At 45.9% G+C, this 16,272-nt stretch overlaps 1 protein-coding gene across 2 annotated transcripts in view; it reads left to right on the top strand.

Annotated features, from left to right (window-relative positions):
- Positions 1-16,272, top strand: part of LAMB1 (laminin subunit beta 1) — a 76,295-nt gene that overhangs the window by 40,234 nt on the left and 19,789 nt on the right. For both annotated transcript variants that reach the window (XM_054692553.1, XM_037511608.1), the window contains exons 19-24: positions 610-753; positions 964-1,195; positions 3,964-4,127; positions 5,114-5,338; positions 6,582-6,796; positions 7,535-7,631. In XM_054692553.1, coding sequence (XP_054548528.1) covers positions 610-753; positions 964-1,195; positions 3,964-4,127; positions 5,114-5,338; positions 6,582-6,796; positions 7,535-7,631 — 1,077 coding nt within the window. The remainder of the gene's footprint in view (positions 1-609; positions 754-963; positions 1,196-3,963; positions 4,128-5,113; positions 5,339-6,581; positions 6,797-7,534; positions 7,632-16,272) is intronic.

Below are 16,272 nucleotides of genomic sequence, written 5' to 3'. Positions count from 1 at the left end.
CAGTCAGCGCAAAAGAAATTGTGTCTTAACTAGTTTGCTTTATTTTTTATATTGGGGACTATTTTAATGATAGAGTTAGTGATCAAAAGTGGAATCAGGTTCCAAAGAATAATAGTTTAGCACTGTGGACTATGAAAATGGATTCAGTATTCACGCAATACACAAAAATCAGGTGACCAGGGCACAAGTCCAGGAAGATACAGCATTTCCATACAAGGGTGGGGAGTTTGAGTGGAATCCAAGGAGCATCATATAAATGACATTTGTTTTTCTGAAGGGTCAGGCCAACAACCCCCACCCCCCCCAAAGGTCACTGGGCATTTTTCTGACATCTTCTGATATTTGATCTTTGAAGGCAAAGGGAGATCCTTTCTACACAATTTGCTATCATCTGCCACGTCTGTCTCCTCATCCTTCCTTCCCAGTCATCACAGGGGTGATGCTGTTTTAAATAAAGATTCTGATAAGCCAAGGTAGCAAGGGCTGTAGGAGCAGGGAGAGTCCAAGGAAAGGACCCACCAGTTCAGAACCGGGCGTGACACGCTGCACTCGTCTTTCTGGAGAGAAGTGCCTGCTCTGTATCACAGGCCCCATCTCTTTCCTCTGCAGCTTGTGAATGTGACCCTCAAGGTTCATTAAGTTCCGTCTGTGACCCCAATGGAGGCCAGTGCCAATGCCGGCCCAACGTGGTTGGAAGAACCTGCGACAGATGTGCTCCTGGCACCTTTGGCTTTGGCCCCGGCGGATGCAAACGTAGGTTCATCAGGAGAACTGTAATGGGTTCATTCAGATTAACTGAGAAATGCTGGCTTGGGTGGCACAGCCTCAGAAGCTGGGCCATCCTCAGGAATTGATCCCGCCAGCCCGTAAATGTTGCGAGCCGGGCACAAGGGTGCTCACATCTCATGTGTGTTTGCATTTCTTCCCGTCTCACGGTGGTTTCTCGGTTGCCTTTTCCTTCAGCTTGTGAGTGCCACATGCAGGGATCGATCAATGCTTTCTGCCATCCCATCACCGGCCAGTGCCACTGTTTTCAGGGTGTGTACGCTCGGCAGTGTGACCAGTGCCTGCCCGGGTACTGGGGCTTTCCGAGTTGCCAGCCTTGCCAGTGCAATGGCCACGCCGAGGACTGCAACTCGGTGACGGGCGAGTGCCTGAGCTGCCAGGACTACACCACGGGCCACAACTGTGAGAGGTGAGTGGACAGGGCCTCAAGGGAGAGAGGAATGACATTTTGGGCTGAGCAACAGCATCGTAGCCAGATGAGCATGAATGTCTACCAGGCTCCAGATGGCTCCTTCCTTGCTGACCATCTCAGTAGCTTCTAGGAATTCATTCATTTATCCAGTGCATGGATACATTTTGTTTATTTTGTTTGCACCTTCTCTGTGCCAGGGGTGGTTCTGGTGGTAGGGATGCAGCAGAGCACAAAAGCCACTTGAATGTACCCTTTTTGGGGTGTCACCCAGGAGTCACCATAGATCTGTGTAGAAATCATCTCCTGTCACCACAGGTTCTGGCCTAGGATGAGAGTTGTGAAATCTTAATGCTTAATTTGGGTCAAAGCAGAAGCCAAATCCAAACAGGATTAGTCATTTTAGATGACTTTGTTTTTTGAAGCATTACAAGCGGCTGGTTTCCAGGAGACCACATGAAAAGTGTAAAGTAGCAGGTTAGTGTGTGCTGATAGAATAATTACTATAGATACGAAGCTCTGCACTGGATGCAATAGGAAGAGGTCACAGATTGTGCCTCTGAGAACATGACAGCTGAGCCCAGTGGAATAGAAATAATTCATCTGAGGAATTGACCTGCCGAGATACACTGTTGATTACCAATTCAGAGAGACAGACATGGCTTGAGAACTTCCTCATTTGGAGTCCTAAGACATTGAATAAATGTCCTCTCTTCTAATAACTCCCTTACTTTACATGGGATTTTTGTTTTAAAATTTTCAGCAAGTGCTTCAGTCAGTGAAAAGCTGCTCATCAGATGGAAGAGAAATTGTGGGTGAAAACTGAATATGGGTTTAACTTACAGTTTGAAGATGTACGTGGAAGCAAAGAAGTAGCTTTTGGCTACATGCTAAGATGGTATTCAAGAGTTTGGAGGTTCCAGTGGCAACTCCTTTGAGTAAAAGCTTTTTCTTCTAACCATAAAATTATGTGATAAAAAGAGAACAAGGAAACAGTTACACAAAGCTGCAAGGAAGAAATTAATATGTTGCTGTCAGTTTTTCTTTCCTGTTGTTTGTCACTGTTCTTTCAATGGCGAATGGAGAAAACGTTTGAAAGAGATACCCAGAGAAGAAAGTCACATTAAAATGAAGAGGAGTGGGGTAGAAAACCCAGATGAACAGGGGGTGGTATCCACAGGGCTGCTGTGGCAGTGGGGGCATCCTGAGCTGTGTTGAAACCATCCTGTGAGAATGGCCTGGCCTGCTTGATAATATTTATGACAGTTTCTAGATTTTATTCATAAGATGTTTCTTACAAGTGAATGAGAAAAGGCCTGATCAGGGGAGGAAAATTTTTAACCCTAGATTTAGATGACATTATTGAAGCCTGTGGTCTTCTGCTAGCTAGAGCCGATTTGTCATCATTCTTTTCTTCACTCCAAGATTATTGGCGTTTCAATCCCAGGAATTTATAAAGAAGCTCTAGACTCAGAGTATTCCCAAGGGGGAAAGCAAAAGGGGCGGGGTTGAGAGGCAGGAAATGAACAGTCAGTTTCTGTCATGTCTTTGGATTTATTTCACCTAGTTTTCTCTGAGGCTTTACTTTCTCAGAAATCATTGTACAAAATTATTTCATCACTACCGATTTCCCCAGCACTTAATTCGGGAACATGTTCTTGTAATATGTCTGTGTCTAATTAAATAGAAGGTTAATTTCCTCTGAAGAGCTTCCTCCTATTTCTTCATCATTCCCCCATTAAGAAAAAACAAAAACAAAACAAAACAAAAAAGCAAAAAAAAACTGCCTCAGAAACAAACATGAAAAACAAACTAAATTAGAAATCCTTAGACTCATGTTCCAGGCCCATTTCTGCTGTTAACTTGCTTTATAACCTTGAGTGAGCTCACCTCCCCAATATCCAACTTTCTGTAAGTGGAAAATTGGAGCGAATTAGATGATCTCCAAAGTTCTTGTAAGTTCTTATGCTACAGAAATTAAAAAAAGTAGCCTCATCACCATTCGTGTGATGTGCATGTCCTAGTGAAAGAATTCCCTACTAGAGGTCAGGAAGCCAAATTCATATCCCAGTGCATTAATGGCTAGTTGTGAAAGATTTGTCCATAATTTAAACTCCATGGAGTCTTTATCTGTAAGGAGAGGAAAATGGGAACTTTTGGGTTTGGAGTTGATAAATAACATCCTTCATCCCTGCCCAAGTTGAAACCACCTGAGCAACAGACGCAAGACTATGTAGCCAGAGAGCATCTCTATCTGCTTCCATAACTGTAAAGGCCGGAGAGGGTGTTAGACCTGTGGCCACCATGGAAGTGCTAACACATCACTCCTCCAGGTGCAGGCAGAGACACAACCACAATCTGTCTTCCAAGGACAGACTCCTTCCTGCAAGGAGAAACCAACTAGAAGCTCAGAGCAGGCAAGCAGCTGGTGGGACAGTGATGACCTTTTCCTCTGGGAGGGATGTGAGGGACCAGTTAAGGCCAGGGTAAGGGGAGTCCTCATCAGGGGTCCTCACATTGTGATCAGCTAAAGCAAGAACCTACTGAAACAGTAGCTAGGGAAGAACATGGCAATCTATCTCATCACAAGCCCTCCAGGAAATTCTGGTTGGAGGGAACTTTGAGGATCCTTGCTGAGCCGAAAGTCCTCCCTGTGGAAACTTGAAGAATGTGGAATGAATGTTCTCAGAATGCAATTTCTAAGACTTTTTCTTGTAACAGGAGTGTACCAGGTGAGGCTCATAACTCTCTCCCTTTGGCTGATGTAGGTGCTTGGCTGGTTACTATGGTGATCCCATCATTGGCTCAGGAGATCATTGCCGACCTTGTCCTTGCCCAGATGGTCCTGAGAGTGGACACCAGTTTGCCAGTAGCTGTTACCAGGATCCGGTTACTTTACAGCTCGAGTGTGTCTGTAGTCCTGGATACATTGGTAAATAATGTGCGGACCCTGGAGGAAAGGTGTTGCTGTATGAGTTGCTGGTTAGTGAAGAAAGCAGATAAAGTGGTCCAGTTTAGTTTTACCTTTCAATTCTTAACTAAAATTGAAGGGGATCTAAAATATAAAAGCTCTTTTCCTATGTGGCATGGAGGGTTGAGTCAACCCTTGGGTCTCTATGATGATAATGTCGGACACAGAGCAGGGTCGCAAGCTCATGCAGATTCATGAGCAAATTCCTTTGAACACTCTCCTGTTATTAAGCTGAAGAAAGATTAATTTACATTTTATTTCTCCCTTCCCTTACTCAGCTTCCAGCAGAAGAGTCTCAAACAAGTGACCAAGTGGTGAGAGGAAAAGCATATTTCCAGGGAGTCCCCAGACAGCTGTATCTGTCAAAGCTAGATATATTTTTCAGTGTTTGTTAAACTCACGTTTTCTGTCAACACTCAATGAGTGTAGTTCAACTTCAGCCTTTTATTTCTTGCTGCCACTATTGCAGATACTGTTTCTTTGTATCTCTGGCTCTGTAGAGGAAACGTTGGCACGTAATTTCAGGATTTCTTACAAGGAGACATTGGTCATCACTCAGGACCCCATTTTTCAGGTTGCTCATGTAGCAGCGGTGTTTTTTTCAGTCCTGCTGAAATTCTTGGACAGGATTTTAACATCAGGTTGACTTTGGATTGTTAGATGGTTAGCTCCTAATCTGCCCCAGCCCTGAGTAACAAGACACTAAAGACGCCTGAGCGGGAGCACATGTAACAACTGCCTGTGCCCACTGCGGCCCCCTGATCCATGCAGCAGGTCACCGGCTGCAAAGTACTATTCTGCCCTTGCACATCAAGATCCCCCTGAAGATGTGGTCACCTGGGGTTCGGGAGGAGCACAGCGCTGCCTGGGTTGGAATGGGGGTGGAGGGGACGGGTCCTTTCAGACAGCAAGCTAAAGGTGTGATGCTTGGTTTTTTTGGCTGACAGGCTCCAGATGTGAAGATTGTGCCTCAGGCTACTTCGGCAATCCCTCGGATGTTGGGGGGTCATGCCAACCTTGCCATTGTCACCACAACATTGACACAGCAGACCCGGAGGCCTGTGACAAGGAGACTGGGAGGTGCCTCAAGTGCCTGTACCACACAGAGGGGGAGCACTGCCAGCGCTGCCGGTTCGGGTACTATGGGGACGCCCTCCGGCAGGACTGTCGAAGTAAGATGCCCGCTCCTTATGCCCACTCATTAAAATGCTTTCTGTCCCCTGTCTCGCCAGGAGATTTTCTGCTTAGGGTATTGATGTCATTTGCAAAACCACTTGTACAGAGAGGTAGAATTTCACTTTTGACCTGAGGAGGGGAACAATGCTTTGTTTTTTCTTTACAGCCTCATTTTTTTTTTTTTTTTAAAGACTTATTTATTTATTTATACATGCACTGGGTACAGTCAGAAGCGCGGGAGGGTGAGAGAATTCACCAGAGCCAGAGCAGGGAGCAGAGCAGGCAGCAGGACCGAAGTACACTGCTGATGGGAGTAGCGGGCGGCAGGAGAGGTCTGCGCGCCATGCGGGACCCTCCTCCGGTGGCCGGGGAGCAGCCGGGGATCAAACCGGCGCTGCAGAGGCTGCGGGCAGCTTCGCAACCCAGCACTCAACCGCTGCGCCACTGGGGAGGCCCTACAGCCTCATTTTTTGACACAAGGTGATGCAGGGCCTAAGACCGCCTAAAGGCAGCTGTCACGGTGATAAATCCCACCCAATAAAAAGCATTGATTTTTTTTTTTTTCTGTTATGCCTATGAACTTGCTGGTTCATTAGGCCTTCTAAATCCTAAATACTCACTTTGGTCCACACCTCTTCTCAAGTCATGATGAAGTAGAGCCTTTTCAATTAAGGAAAGAAAGCAGTAATATCTCTAGTCTTTCTTTCAAAACTCAGTAATTCTCTTATCTAAAGATCAGCCAGTGCCAGCTCCTGCTGCCCCAAGCCCCATCTTTGTTTATGCAAACACGTGTGGAATGCTGTGCCCAAGCAGGGCTGGATTCCTGAAGGCCTTACTGGCTGAGCGGGCTTCTACCTGTTCTGTCGGACACATTCATTACTGCTGTGCCCTGCCAAGAGCTTGAAATGATTAGGTAGCTCAGTTCCCATGGCATATGTATTATTTCCACCCTAAAAGCCTCCATTTAAAAATTATTCACCATCACTTTATTAAATCTGAGGATTTGGAAAACACTGCTCAGGCGAAATGTGTCTTGTGCACGTGTCTGGGAAATGCCAGAACTCTGGAAAGCATCATAAAAACTTCTGAAGAATACCAGTTTCTGATTTTTCAAATGTTGCCTCCACCTCTTCCCCTACTGGCTTGCATCTCCAGGTCCAAATCTGGACGTGGCTGCCGTTGGCACAGTGCCCTGTCTTTGTCGCTGTCATTAGACTCAGCTGTGCCGTTCTTTTCCAGAGTGTGTCTGCAACTACCTGGGCACTGTGCAGAACCACTGCAATGGCTCTGACTGCCAGTGCGACGAGACCACCGGGCAGTGCTTGTGCCTTCCAAATGTCATCGGGCAGAACTGTGACCGCTGTGCGCCCAACACCTGGCAGCTGGCCAGCGGGACAGGGTGTGAGCCGTGCCTCTGCGATGCAGCGCACTCCTTCGGGCCATCTTGTAATGAGGTGAGGCTGTCATGGCCCGGTGGCTGTCACAGTGTAAGCAAAGATCCCTTTGAGACCCAGTGACAGCAAATCCATCAGTGGGTTCGGTCCTAGTAGAGAAAGGCAACTCTGGCATTCACAGCCTTGCGCCGGGCACACAGGCTGGCACATAAGGCCCAGGGTGGGTATTTGCCCTCACCTGGCCTTCCCCAGCTGGGCCCACATAACCCCACACAGAGGCTCTAGCAAATATACCCATAGCATTTCAGTGCCCACCTGCAGCCCAGACTCGCATTAGAAGGACTAGGATATGCCAGTTTTTTTCCCCTGGTACCTGGCTGCTGAGTCAGACGTTTTATTCTTAGCTACATAGCCTGAAAGAAGCTGTGTGGCTCTATCCAGCATTGTAAAAAATGCTGCTAGTTCCTGCCACTGAGAATAAAGGCATCCCACCCACCCACCCCACAGCAGATGGGTCACAGGTGGCCTGGGCTTGTTAGTATTTTTTGAGGATAGGAGGGAGGAAACGTAATAAAGTGTAACATGCCCTGGCCCTTTCCAACCCCTTCTGCAGGAGAGCACTTGGGACATGCTGCCTGGGGCCCTGGGCCCGGCATGGAAGTTAGATTTCTTTTTTCTAGTCAGGGCGTGGAGGCCTTCTCAGTTCAGCCCCACTTGCCCTAACTGGCAGCTGAAAATTCACACTGGCTTTTGCCCTCCTGCTGGCCCACTTGACCATGGTCTGTTTTCTGGCTGCAGTTCACAGGGCAGTGCCAGTGCATGCCTGGATTCGGAGGCCGCACCTGCAGCAAATGCCAGGAGCTTTTCTGGGGGGACCCCAATGTGGAGTGCCGAGGTGAGTGGGGGTGACCTCTGAGCAGGGTGGAGGGAGCAGATGTAAGAGCTTTCTGTAAACTCTAAAATGTAGTACAGATGAATTTGTCCATGACAGCTATTGCATTACAAAAGAAATTTATGTGCATTGCTTAAAAAAAATCCTAACAAATCCTGTCCAGTGAGCATGTAGGTGGTTAAAGCAGACCTGCTCATGTCTCCAGCTCTATCCTCCAGCAGTGGTATCTGTCTCTGAACAGCACCCCCATACATACACGCCACAGTGCACACTGAATTGCCTTTTTAAATGCTTCTAACTAAATTGAACTCATATTAACTATAGATTTCTGCAAATCTTTCTTTGTTCCCCTCCGAAGAGTATTTTGTGTTCAGCGATGTTATCAGTTCCTGCACAGTCTGGTAAGATCGTTTGACTCCATGTAGCAAGTAGGCGCTGCTGACAGTGAAGCCCTTGGTGTGGGTACGCCAGTCATGTCCCCGCCAGTGGGAACAGGAAGGCAACGTGGTAGCACCTTGGCTCACAGTGAAGGGAGGTCTCAGGAGCTTGAAGCCTGTCGCATGTGAATAAACCCCAGATTCCCACTCAGGTTTATGATCAAAGGGACCATGAGAGAAGGCTTGACATTTTCTTAAGAGCAGAACTTGCTTAAGATCATGTGAATCCTTTAAGCATTGCTTCATTTCTATGCTGTTGCAATGTGGGGTTTTTTTTTTGTTCACCTGCCAGATTATTTTTCAAATCTTAAAAGTATTTATGAAAAAGATTTGATTGTTTCTACTGTTTTCTTATTTTTTCTTTCCTGCTTGAGTTTTTTCCCTTACGTTTGAAGTGAATAACTAAATGAGTATTTTCTGCAGTTGCTTATTTGTTCTTTGACATATTTTTCTTTATTACGCATATGAAATAATAGGTCCTCATTAAACTAAATAAAAAGTGCTTTGCTTTTTAGGGGGACAATTATAGCAAGAATTGATACAGATTGTCAAGTTAGCAGTTGTTTAGTATCTCCCATAAGGGTCAGAAACCTAGAAAGCTGTGTTCCTTCAGAGTGAGCCATCTGTTCCTTAATGCTGTAAAACGTCAGTGGACAAGACCAAAACAAGTGGGATGTGATTTGTTTTTTCAATGGGGGCTTATGCCAAGAGGCTTTATACCAACAGCCTTGATTGGAGTAGGGCTTGTTCCAGAAATGATGTGGGTGGTTTTGATAAACAAGTGCTTCTTCATTCCCCATTCTTTACTCCCAGATGGTTCTTCATGGGACCTGGTTCTCTCATTTCATTTAGAAGGTTCAGGACATTCAGTAGCCCACTTGTCCAAGATATCTTTGCAAGTAAATCCTTACTGAAAATCTGGTTTCTCCAGGGCTCTCATCACTATTCTGTTAAATTCCTCCATCTTGTCATGCCCTGAGGGCTTGATTTTCTCCAGATAATTGTTCCACGTTGCTTATAATCTGATTCTATCAGCATGTGTCACTGGCAAAATAGCTCAGCTGCCAGAGCTGCCTGACCTTTTGCTCCATCTAAGCTTTGTTAGCACGAAAAGCCTGTAACCCAGCGTCTGAGTCAATCAGAGAATTATTCATTTAGGGCCCGGACCTTAACCCCTTCCCCTTTAATCTTTTCTTCAAACATTCAGCTCTAAATCTGCCAGAGAAACTTGGCTTGTAGGAACTGTATCAACTTGTTTAGGTCAAAAGTTGGATCATGTTTTAAAAACTTTACAAAGAGGGAAACCCATGGCCTCCCTGTTAGCCGACTCCTCTGCTCCTTTTATCCAGAAGAAAGGTCAGCCCATTGCCTAAGAAACTGATAGTCAAGAAAAGCAAGCAAGCAATACAAAACAAAAGCTAAGTATTCCGCATGAAGCATGGTTTGTATGAGGGGAATGTATAGAAATCAGCTGCGTACCATACTTCTTCTTTCTGCTTCTCTCTTGGTATTTCTTCATTCTCTTTGGGATAATCACAGAATTTTAGTTAATAAAAGAACTACTGAGACCATCCAGCTTCATAATTTTCACATCAGCCTCCCTGGGAATTAGTGGCTTAAGGGTGGCAGGGAGGCAGGCAGGTGAAGAGATCCTGAAGTGGAGAAGAGGTTCTGGAGCCAGACCTCAGTTGCTCTAGGTTCTTGGTGTCCAGGGGGCCAAGGATGCTAAATGTCTTGTAACGCTCAAGACAAGTTTTCACAGAATGTGTTGGGCCCCAAATGTTTTCAACACCCTGTGGTGAAAGCTCCTGACTAACAGAGCAGCCAGAGAGAGTGAGAGTTGACTACAATGGCGAGCCGCAGGGTCTTGGACATAAAGGATGGGGCAGGAGCAGGACCAAGTGACCTGGTGAAGGCCGGGACAGGAGTGCAGAGGAGAGAAAGCTCAGGGCTCTAGATGGACCGGGTTGGAGTCACAAATGGAAACGGGAGGACGAGAGCTTGAAGGGATGGAATCCAGAGATCAGCGAGGACAAGGAGTGGTGTCATCTGAAGCGAGATGAAACTGGGAAAAGAAGGCAACCTCTTTTCTCAAGTTGTGTAATTGCCAAAGATGTCTTCAGCTTCAAGTCTTTGAGTTGAAAGGGTTTGTTGGAGGGCACAAATTTAGATTTTCTGTTGCTGTCTATTTAACAATATGCTTATAGAAAGACTTGGGTCATAGCTAAGAATTCTCCTTATGGAAAAAAATGCAGTTATGTAAAAGACAAATGAGTTGAGCCTTGAACTTATAAGTCGCTGAATGTGCTTATTGTCCAGGCGGGTTGGGGCTCTTGGCCGATCGTGCCAACTCTAAACAAGCCCATCACTGTGCTGGGTGGGGGGAGAGTCTCATCCACCCACCACTGAACGTGCCTGAGAAAACCCCCGCTTGGGGCTCTCTGCGCTGTGCCCCTCAGGAGTCAAAGGGTCACATGCAGAATCTTTCTGTTGATTCATAGATAGCAAAGGGAGGGTGAGGTTTCCATGTGGGACTCTGGCTCCTGGAAAAGACCAATCTTTCAAACTCAGCAAACTGGAGATCTGGGGCATGGGTGAGAGGCTGCACAGTGGCTATTCTCCCATCATGCTTTCTTCACAGTTCTTTTTTTTTTTTTTTTTGGTAGGAAAATTAAAGATATTTCTCTGCTTAGACATGCATTTTTTGAATGCTTGTATTCTTTGTCAGGCTGGGATTCGTTTACAATCATCTACCCTATTCTTTATTTTTTCTCGTGTGACTCAGGACATCAGATTTAATTTGGTTCTTTAGAGAAACACGGGCTCTCTTGTTAGTAAAGGAAGTCTTCTCTCATATAATCACAGACAGTGTGTCCCCTGCAGGGGTGGCCAGACTAGAGGCAGGCAAACTGCGGCCCGTGAGCCAGCCCCAGGCTGAGGTCTGCCTGCATACAGGGGAGCACAGCCCCTCTGGTCACATGTGGGCCATGGCTTTTCGTGCTCTTATGTCAGTTGAATGGCTGTGACATAGACCACACGGTCCGCAAAGCTTACTGTGTTTAATATCTAAGCTGTTATAGAAAAAGTTCTTTAAAGACAGCTTGCTTATTTCTGCAGGGAAATCATAGTCATTCTCCAACTTTCGTTACAAAACTGAAGTCCTGTTCCTTAGTCCCAAGTATCTGCAGCTAAAGAAGGTAGAGAATTTAAAGAAACACAAAACCACATTTAAGAAATGAAAAAAGTATTTAGATTTCCCTAGCTTTTATAGTAAGGATGCCTAGGTAAAGTATCAATAATCCTTTTGACAATATAGCAGATCCTGGAGTCCTGCGGTACTTTGCAGCAAGGCCCATGGCAGAAGAAAATAAGCTAATTTTAGGGTACAGTGCTCTGGCCCAGCCAGACTCAAGTTTCAAAAGCACAAGTGAGTAACCAGTGCAGCACTGAGTGACTGCCCGTTGGCATCTAGTGGGGAGCAGTGCCACAGAGGCGGCTCTGGGGGGAACGGTCACACACAGGTAACGTGATGGCAAGAGGCAGGGCTGGCACAGGCCTCTCCAACTGCTGGGAGAAGCAAGACCGGTCAGAACCAGCATCCTTCAGCAAGGTTTCATGGGGAAGCTTACCTCTAGTGCCTCCATACAAACTCTGCTGCTGCAGGAGCACTTTCAGGGATATGACATATTATTGATTTTATCCTTAAAACAAACTACCTATGAGGGTAAATGTAGTTTCCATTTCACAGTCGATAAATGTCAGATGCAGGGAGGTTAAGTGACTTGCTCATACAGCAAGGGGAAGCAAAGCTGGGATTTGAACTGTTAGGGGGAAAAGGATGTCCTAAAGCTAATTCCATACAGGCTTTGTGGACTCCACCCCCACTCCAGGCCAAAGCCAAAGACACTGGGAACTCCAAATCCCATCACCACCAAAGGGAAGGTCGCTGGGACCTGAGGGTGGGGTTAAGCAGCCAGGTGGATATAAAAGGCAGACACATGGGCGTTGGGGGGGTCCCCCATTTTGGCTCTCTACCAGCTCGCAGCATCCGGCCAGCTCGGAGAGTGACTTTGGGTTTCCAGGTCGGCAGATCGGGTAGGACGCATTAAAGACTTTATTTCCCTATTTTCTCCCTGAGTTGTTCATTTTCCTTATTTCCTTTTCCCTTGTAAATAAACCTTTTATTAACCTTTTGTGTGTGCCTGTAGTGGAGTATTCATAAGTCCCTTTTAAGCGCGTGGGTGAGGACCCACAGCCAGGAACCCATTCTATATCGGGGCTGCTCTATAACAGAACCAGCCTGTTACAGTGTTCCTGCTTATTCTGCAGGCTTCTCAGATCCTTGATGACAGCTGATATTTAGAGAGAAGGAATTACTCTGTCTAAAGGATACTCTGCGACAAGAAGACTACTAGGGACGGGTACTCTGAGGAAACTGTCCTAGTGGAAGGCAGTGGAGAACTTTGGTTTTACCAGATTGAAAAGTCTTGAATGCCAAGCCATTGAGGATGGACTTTCTTCAGTGTCAGAGGAGACCTGGAAGAAGAGAGGGAGGCTATAGGGAAAGCAGGAAAAAAAGTCCTAGCTGCTAGAAGGAGGTCCACGGGTGTTGATGGTGTTTCCCTCTGTGCCTCAATATCTACCAGATGAGTGTAATATTGCTTTGCCAACCTCTTGAGAAAACTTAGTGGAAATAGAACATACTGATCATATAACCAAGAGTATATGTATAGATGTAGGTGGAATTCTCATAGCTCATTAAAATGATTACTATCTCATTTTTAAAATGTTATTCATCTTCATGTTCCTCTTAAAGATCAAGCAGCACCTTTTGCTATACACACTCTTTTTTCCAAAGGAAGGCTTTAATCCTCTGCCAAATCTCATGTCTTAAAAGAAGCCGAGAGGCAGGTCCACCTATCCCTTTCTCTTAAGAGAGGTGGTAACTCATCCAATCTTGTCAACAGCAGTCTGCTCTATAGTTAGTTAATGATTTTTTAGATCGTAGTGAACAGGAGAGATGATTGGAGAGTTCCTTTCATAATTTAAGCTTCCATGAAGTTTTAGGTTGTCAGGTAAGACCCAAACTTTCTGCTTCAGCAGAGAATAGTCTGGGAGGATCTTTCTTCAAGGTTGCAAATGTGAGCTTTCTAGTATTTACTCCCATTAGAGAAGCAATTCTGGAGACGCAGCACGCAAGGAAGGAAGCACATGTCCACAGGAATGTTAGCCTTTTCCCAGCTTCGGCTTGAAATTAAAACCTGATGTACTTTAGAATAGTAATTTGATGCCCTTGGAAAGAAAGTCTAGGATCTGACTTTTTCAAAGACAAAATTGCCATCTCAGCATCTGAAACTTGACTCTTTGTTTACTAAATGGAGGAAAGGAATGTTGGTCAGTTCAGCCTAACTAGTTCTTGTCTGCTAGAGAGAACTAAGCTCTGTTGGCCCTTTGAAATGCTGGCCTGGGAAAACCTTGCCAATATTTTCTCCCTCAAAGATGCTCATGGTAGAATGAGAAAGACATGGCTTCACTGATTAGGGAAGTTAAAAATAGATTCAACATATGCACACAATCTCTTGCTCTAGAATGAGTCCAGCAAAAGCCTGTAGGACTGAGCTAAAGTGTACCTTTGCATTATCTGCAGGAAAGAGTTTCTAAGCAAACTAAAAGCATGTGCAGCATCTGCCTCAGCTGTTCCAAGCCTAAGGGATCTTTTGGGCTCCCAGCCAACCACTGAGTAGAGTCTGCAAGGCCCGAGCAAGCTGAACATTCTCGTTTATTCCAAATGGCAGCCTTTATTCCCCTGGCTGTGCAGGCCCTCGTTGTGTTAGGGGGAAAAGGATGTCCCAAAGCAAATTCCATATAGGCTTTGTGGACTCCACCCCCACCCCAGGTCAAAGCCAAAGACACTGGGAACTCCAAATCCCATCACCACCAAAGGGAAGGTGGCTGGGACCTGAGGGTGGGGTTAAGCAGCCAGGTGGATACAAAAGGCAGACACGTGGGCTTTGGGGGCTCTCTCTCCATTTTTGGGCTCTTGGCCAGCAGCAGCGTCCGGTCAGCTCTGAGAGTGACTTTGGGGTTTCCAGGTCGTCGGATCGGGTAGGACACATTAAAGACTTTAGTTCCCTATTTTCTCCCTGAGTTGTACATTTTCCTTATTTCCTTTCCTCTTGTAAATAAACCTTTTATTAACCCTTTTGCATGTGTCTGTAGTAGAGTATTCATAAGTCCCTTTAAAGCGTGCGGGTGAGGACCCACAGCCAGGAACCCGTTTAATATCGGGGTTGCTCTATAACAGCTGTGCAGTGGATTACACTGGTGAACTTGTAAAGTCACTTCTGTATGCCACCCTTTGAAGAGGAAACATGCACGCAATGCACAAAGAGTGGAGAAAGACTGAGCAGTTGGGGGGAAAAAAACATGGTACTACCCAAAATGGGGTTTTGACCTTCCACATTAGTTGGCAGCTGTTAGAAATACAGATTCTCATTTCTCTCGTGCAGAAAATCTCTGGGGGTGGCAGAGCAGGGAAGCACCTTGTGTTTCATGAACCCTCCAGGTGACTCCAATGCACACCAGGCTTGAGGGGTTAGGACCTGGGTGACCCACACCACTTTCAGCTTTCTGGGTGACTTTTACTGAGTGATAGGAATTCTAAACCCCAAGCTCTTCAGGTTAAGCATTAAATTATTCCTGTTCTGATCTCAGAAACTGATGAGGCAGTGGGTTTCCCACGCCTTTCCCATTCTCTGGGGTGTCCTGTCACTGTGTTTGGGATACTATTGGGTACAAACAATGGGAAGTTTTTTCTTGCAAAACTTCTCTTAGTCTTTAATGTGCTGATGTTGGCTTTGGATCTTCATGAGGAAGGCGTCAAATTTCCTGAACATACTTATTCATGAAACCCTTGTTCCAGGAACATCTAGAACTAATGATCTAGGGAACAGAATTATCCACAGCTCACTAAGCAGCTTCCTGCTTCCTGAGAAAGCTACAAAAATTGCACAGGAAAATGAAGCCTGTCAGAAGTGGCTGGAAAGAACAGTGTGCGTTAGGGAATAAAGGTTTAGTTTTGAAAACCCAAGGCATCCTGGGAATAGTATGTTTTAAATCCAAAATGGTGACAACTAGAATAGTGGAAATTGAAATTTTTTTTAAAGATAGATTTATCTATCTATCTATTTATTTATTTATACAAGAACAGGGGTACAGGCCAGATGTGTGGGAGGGTGAGAGGACTCACCAGAGACAGAGCGGGGAACAGAACAGGCAGACAGATGAAATACACTGCTGAGGGGAGCAGCGGGAGAGACAGGAGAGGTCTGCCATGCCATGTGGGACCCTTGCTGGCTGGCCAGGATGGAACCGGCGCTGCAGAGGCTGTGGACAGCTTCACAGCGCTGCGCTCAACCGCCTGCGCCACCAGGGGAGGCCCAGAAATTGAAATTTTTGAATAAACTGTCATGTTATTGGCAAAGACGAGGCCATGGCAACTTTTGTTTTCCACTGTCTGATGGAAATCTGATCAGGCATCACCCTGGATAGACCACCAGACAAAGCTGGGACCCAGGAAGTGGTTAGAAAAACACTTACCAAGTGCTTTCTCTTATGCAGATGCTCCTCTAATCACTATAGAAGTGAGTTCTATAGTGGGGTGTGGGGGCAGAGCACAAGCAGCATTCACAGCGGGGGCAGCCTGAGTCCAGGCCCAAAGCTGCTGCTCAAGAGCCCAGGGTGCTGCTGGTAGCCAAGGGCAATGAGAAGATCATGCAACACAGGCAGGTGGTGAGGGTCAATGAACTGTGAAGGCCACAGACACTCTCAGGGTCTAGAGCATGGAGGTGTTGCGAGCAGCTGTGAGGACCATCAGAGAAACTGGCTCTGAACATGCTCCATCAGCAAGTCAGAAGCAGATTGTAGCTGGAGACCCAAGAATTTATAAAAAAAAATTCCTGAGGGTATGAGTCTGTTGTGTCGTACCACGGTCGGCATTGCTTTTGAGAAAGATTACATTCTTCCTTGGGGTGTTATCAGTGTCCCTTGATACCTATACCAAAAGTAAGGTTAGCATTTCACTTGGCCAAGCTTATTGAACTCATTGCAGATTAACTATGTACACATGCAGATTAACCCTGTGCGCAGTCATGTAATTGGAAAAATGGTTGAAGAGAAATCCCTGCCTTTGGAGCCTTCAGTCCAGT

Source organism: Talpa occidentalis, unplaced genomic scaffold, assembly GCF_014898055.3.
Source record: "Talpa occidentalis isolate TD23 unplaced genomic scaffold, MPIMG_talOcc4v2.1, whole genome shotgun sequence".
NCBI classification, from domain to species: Eukaryota; Metazoa; Chordata; class Mammalia; order Eulipotyphla; family Talpidae; genus Talpa; species Talpa occidentalis.
Note: the sequence above shows the minus strand (reverse complement) of the source record. Positions and strands in the feature narration are given on the sequence as shown.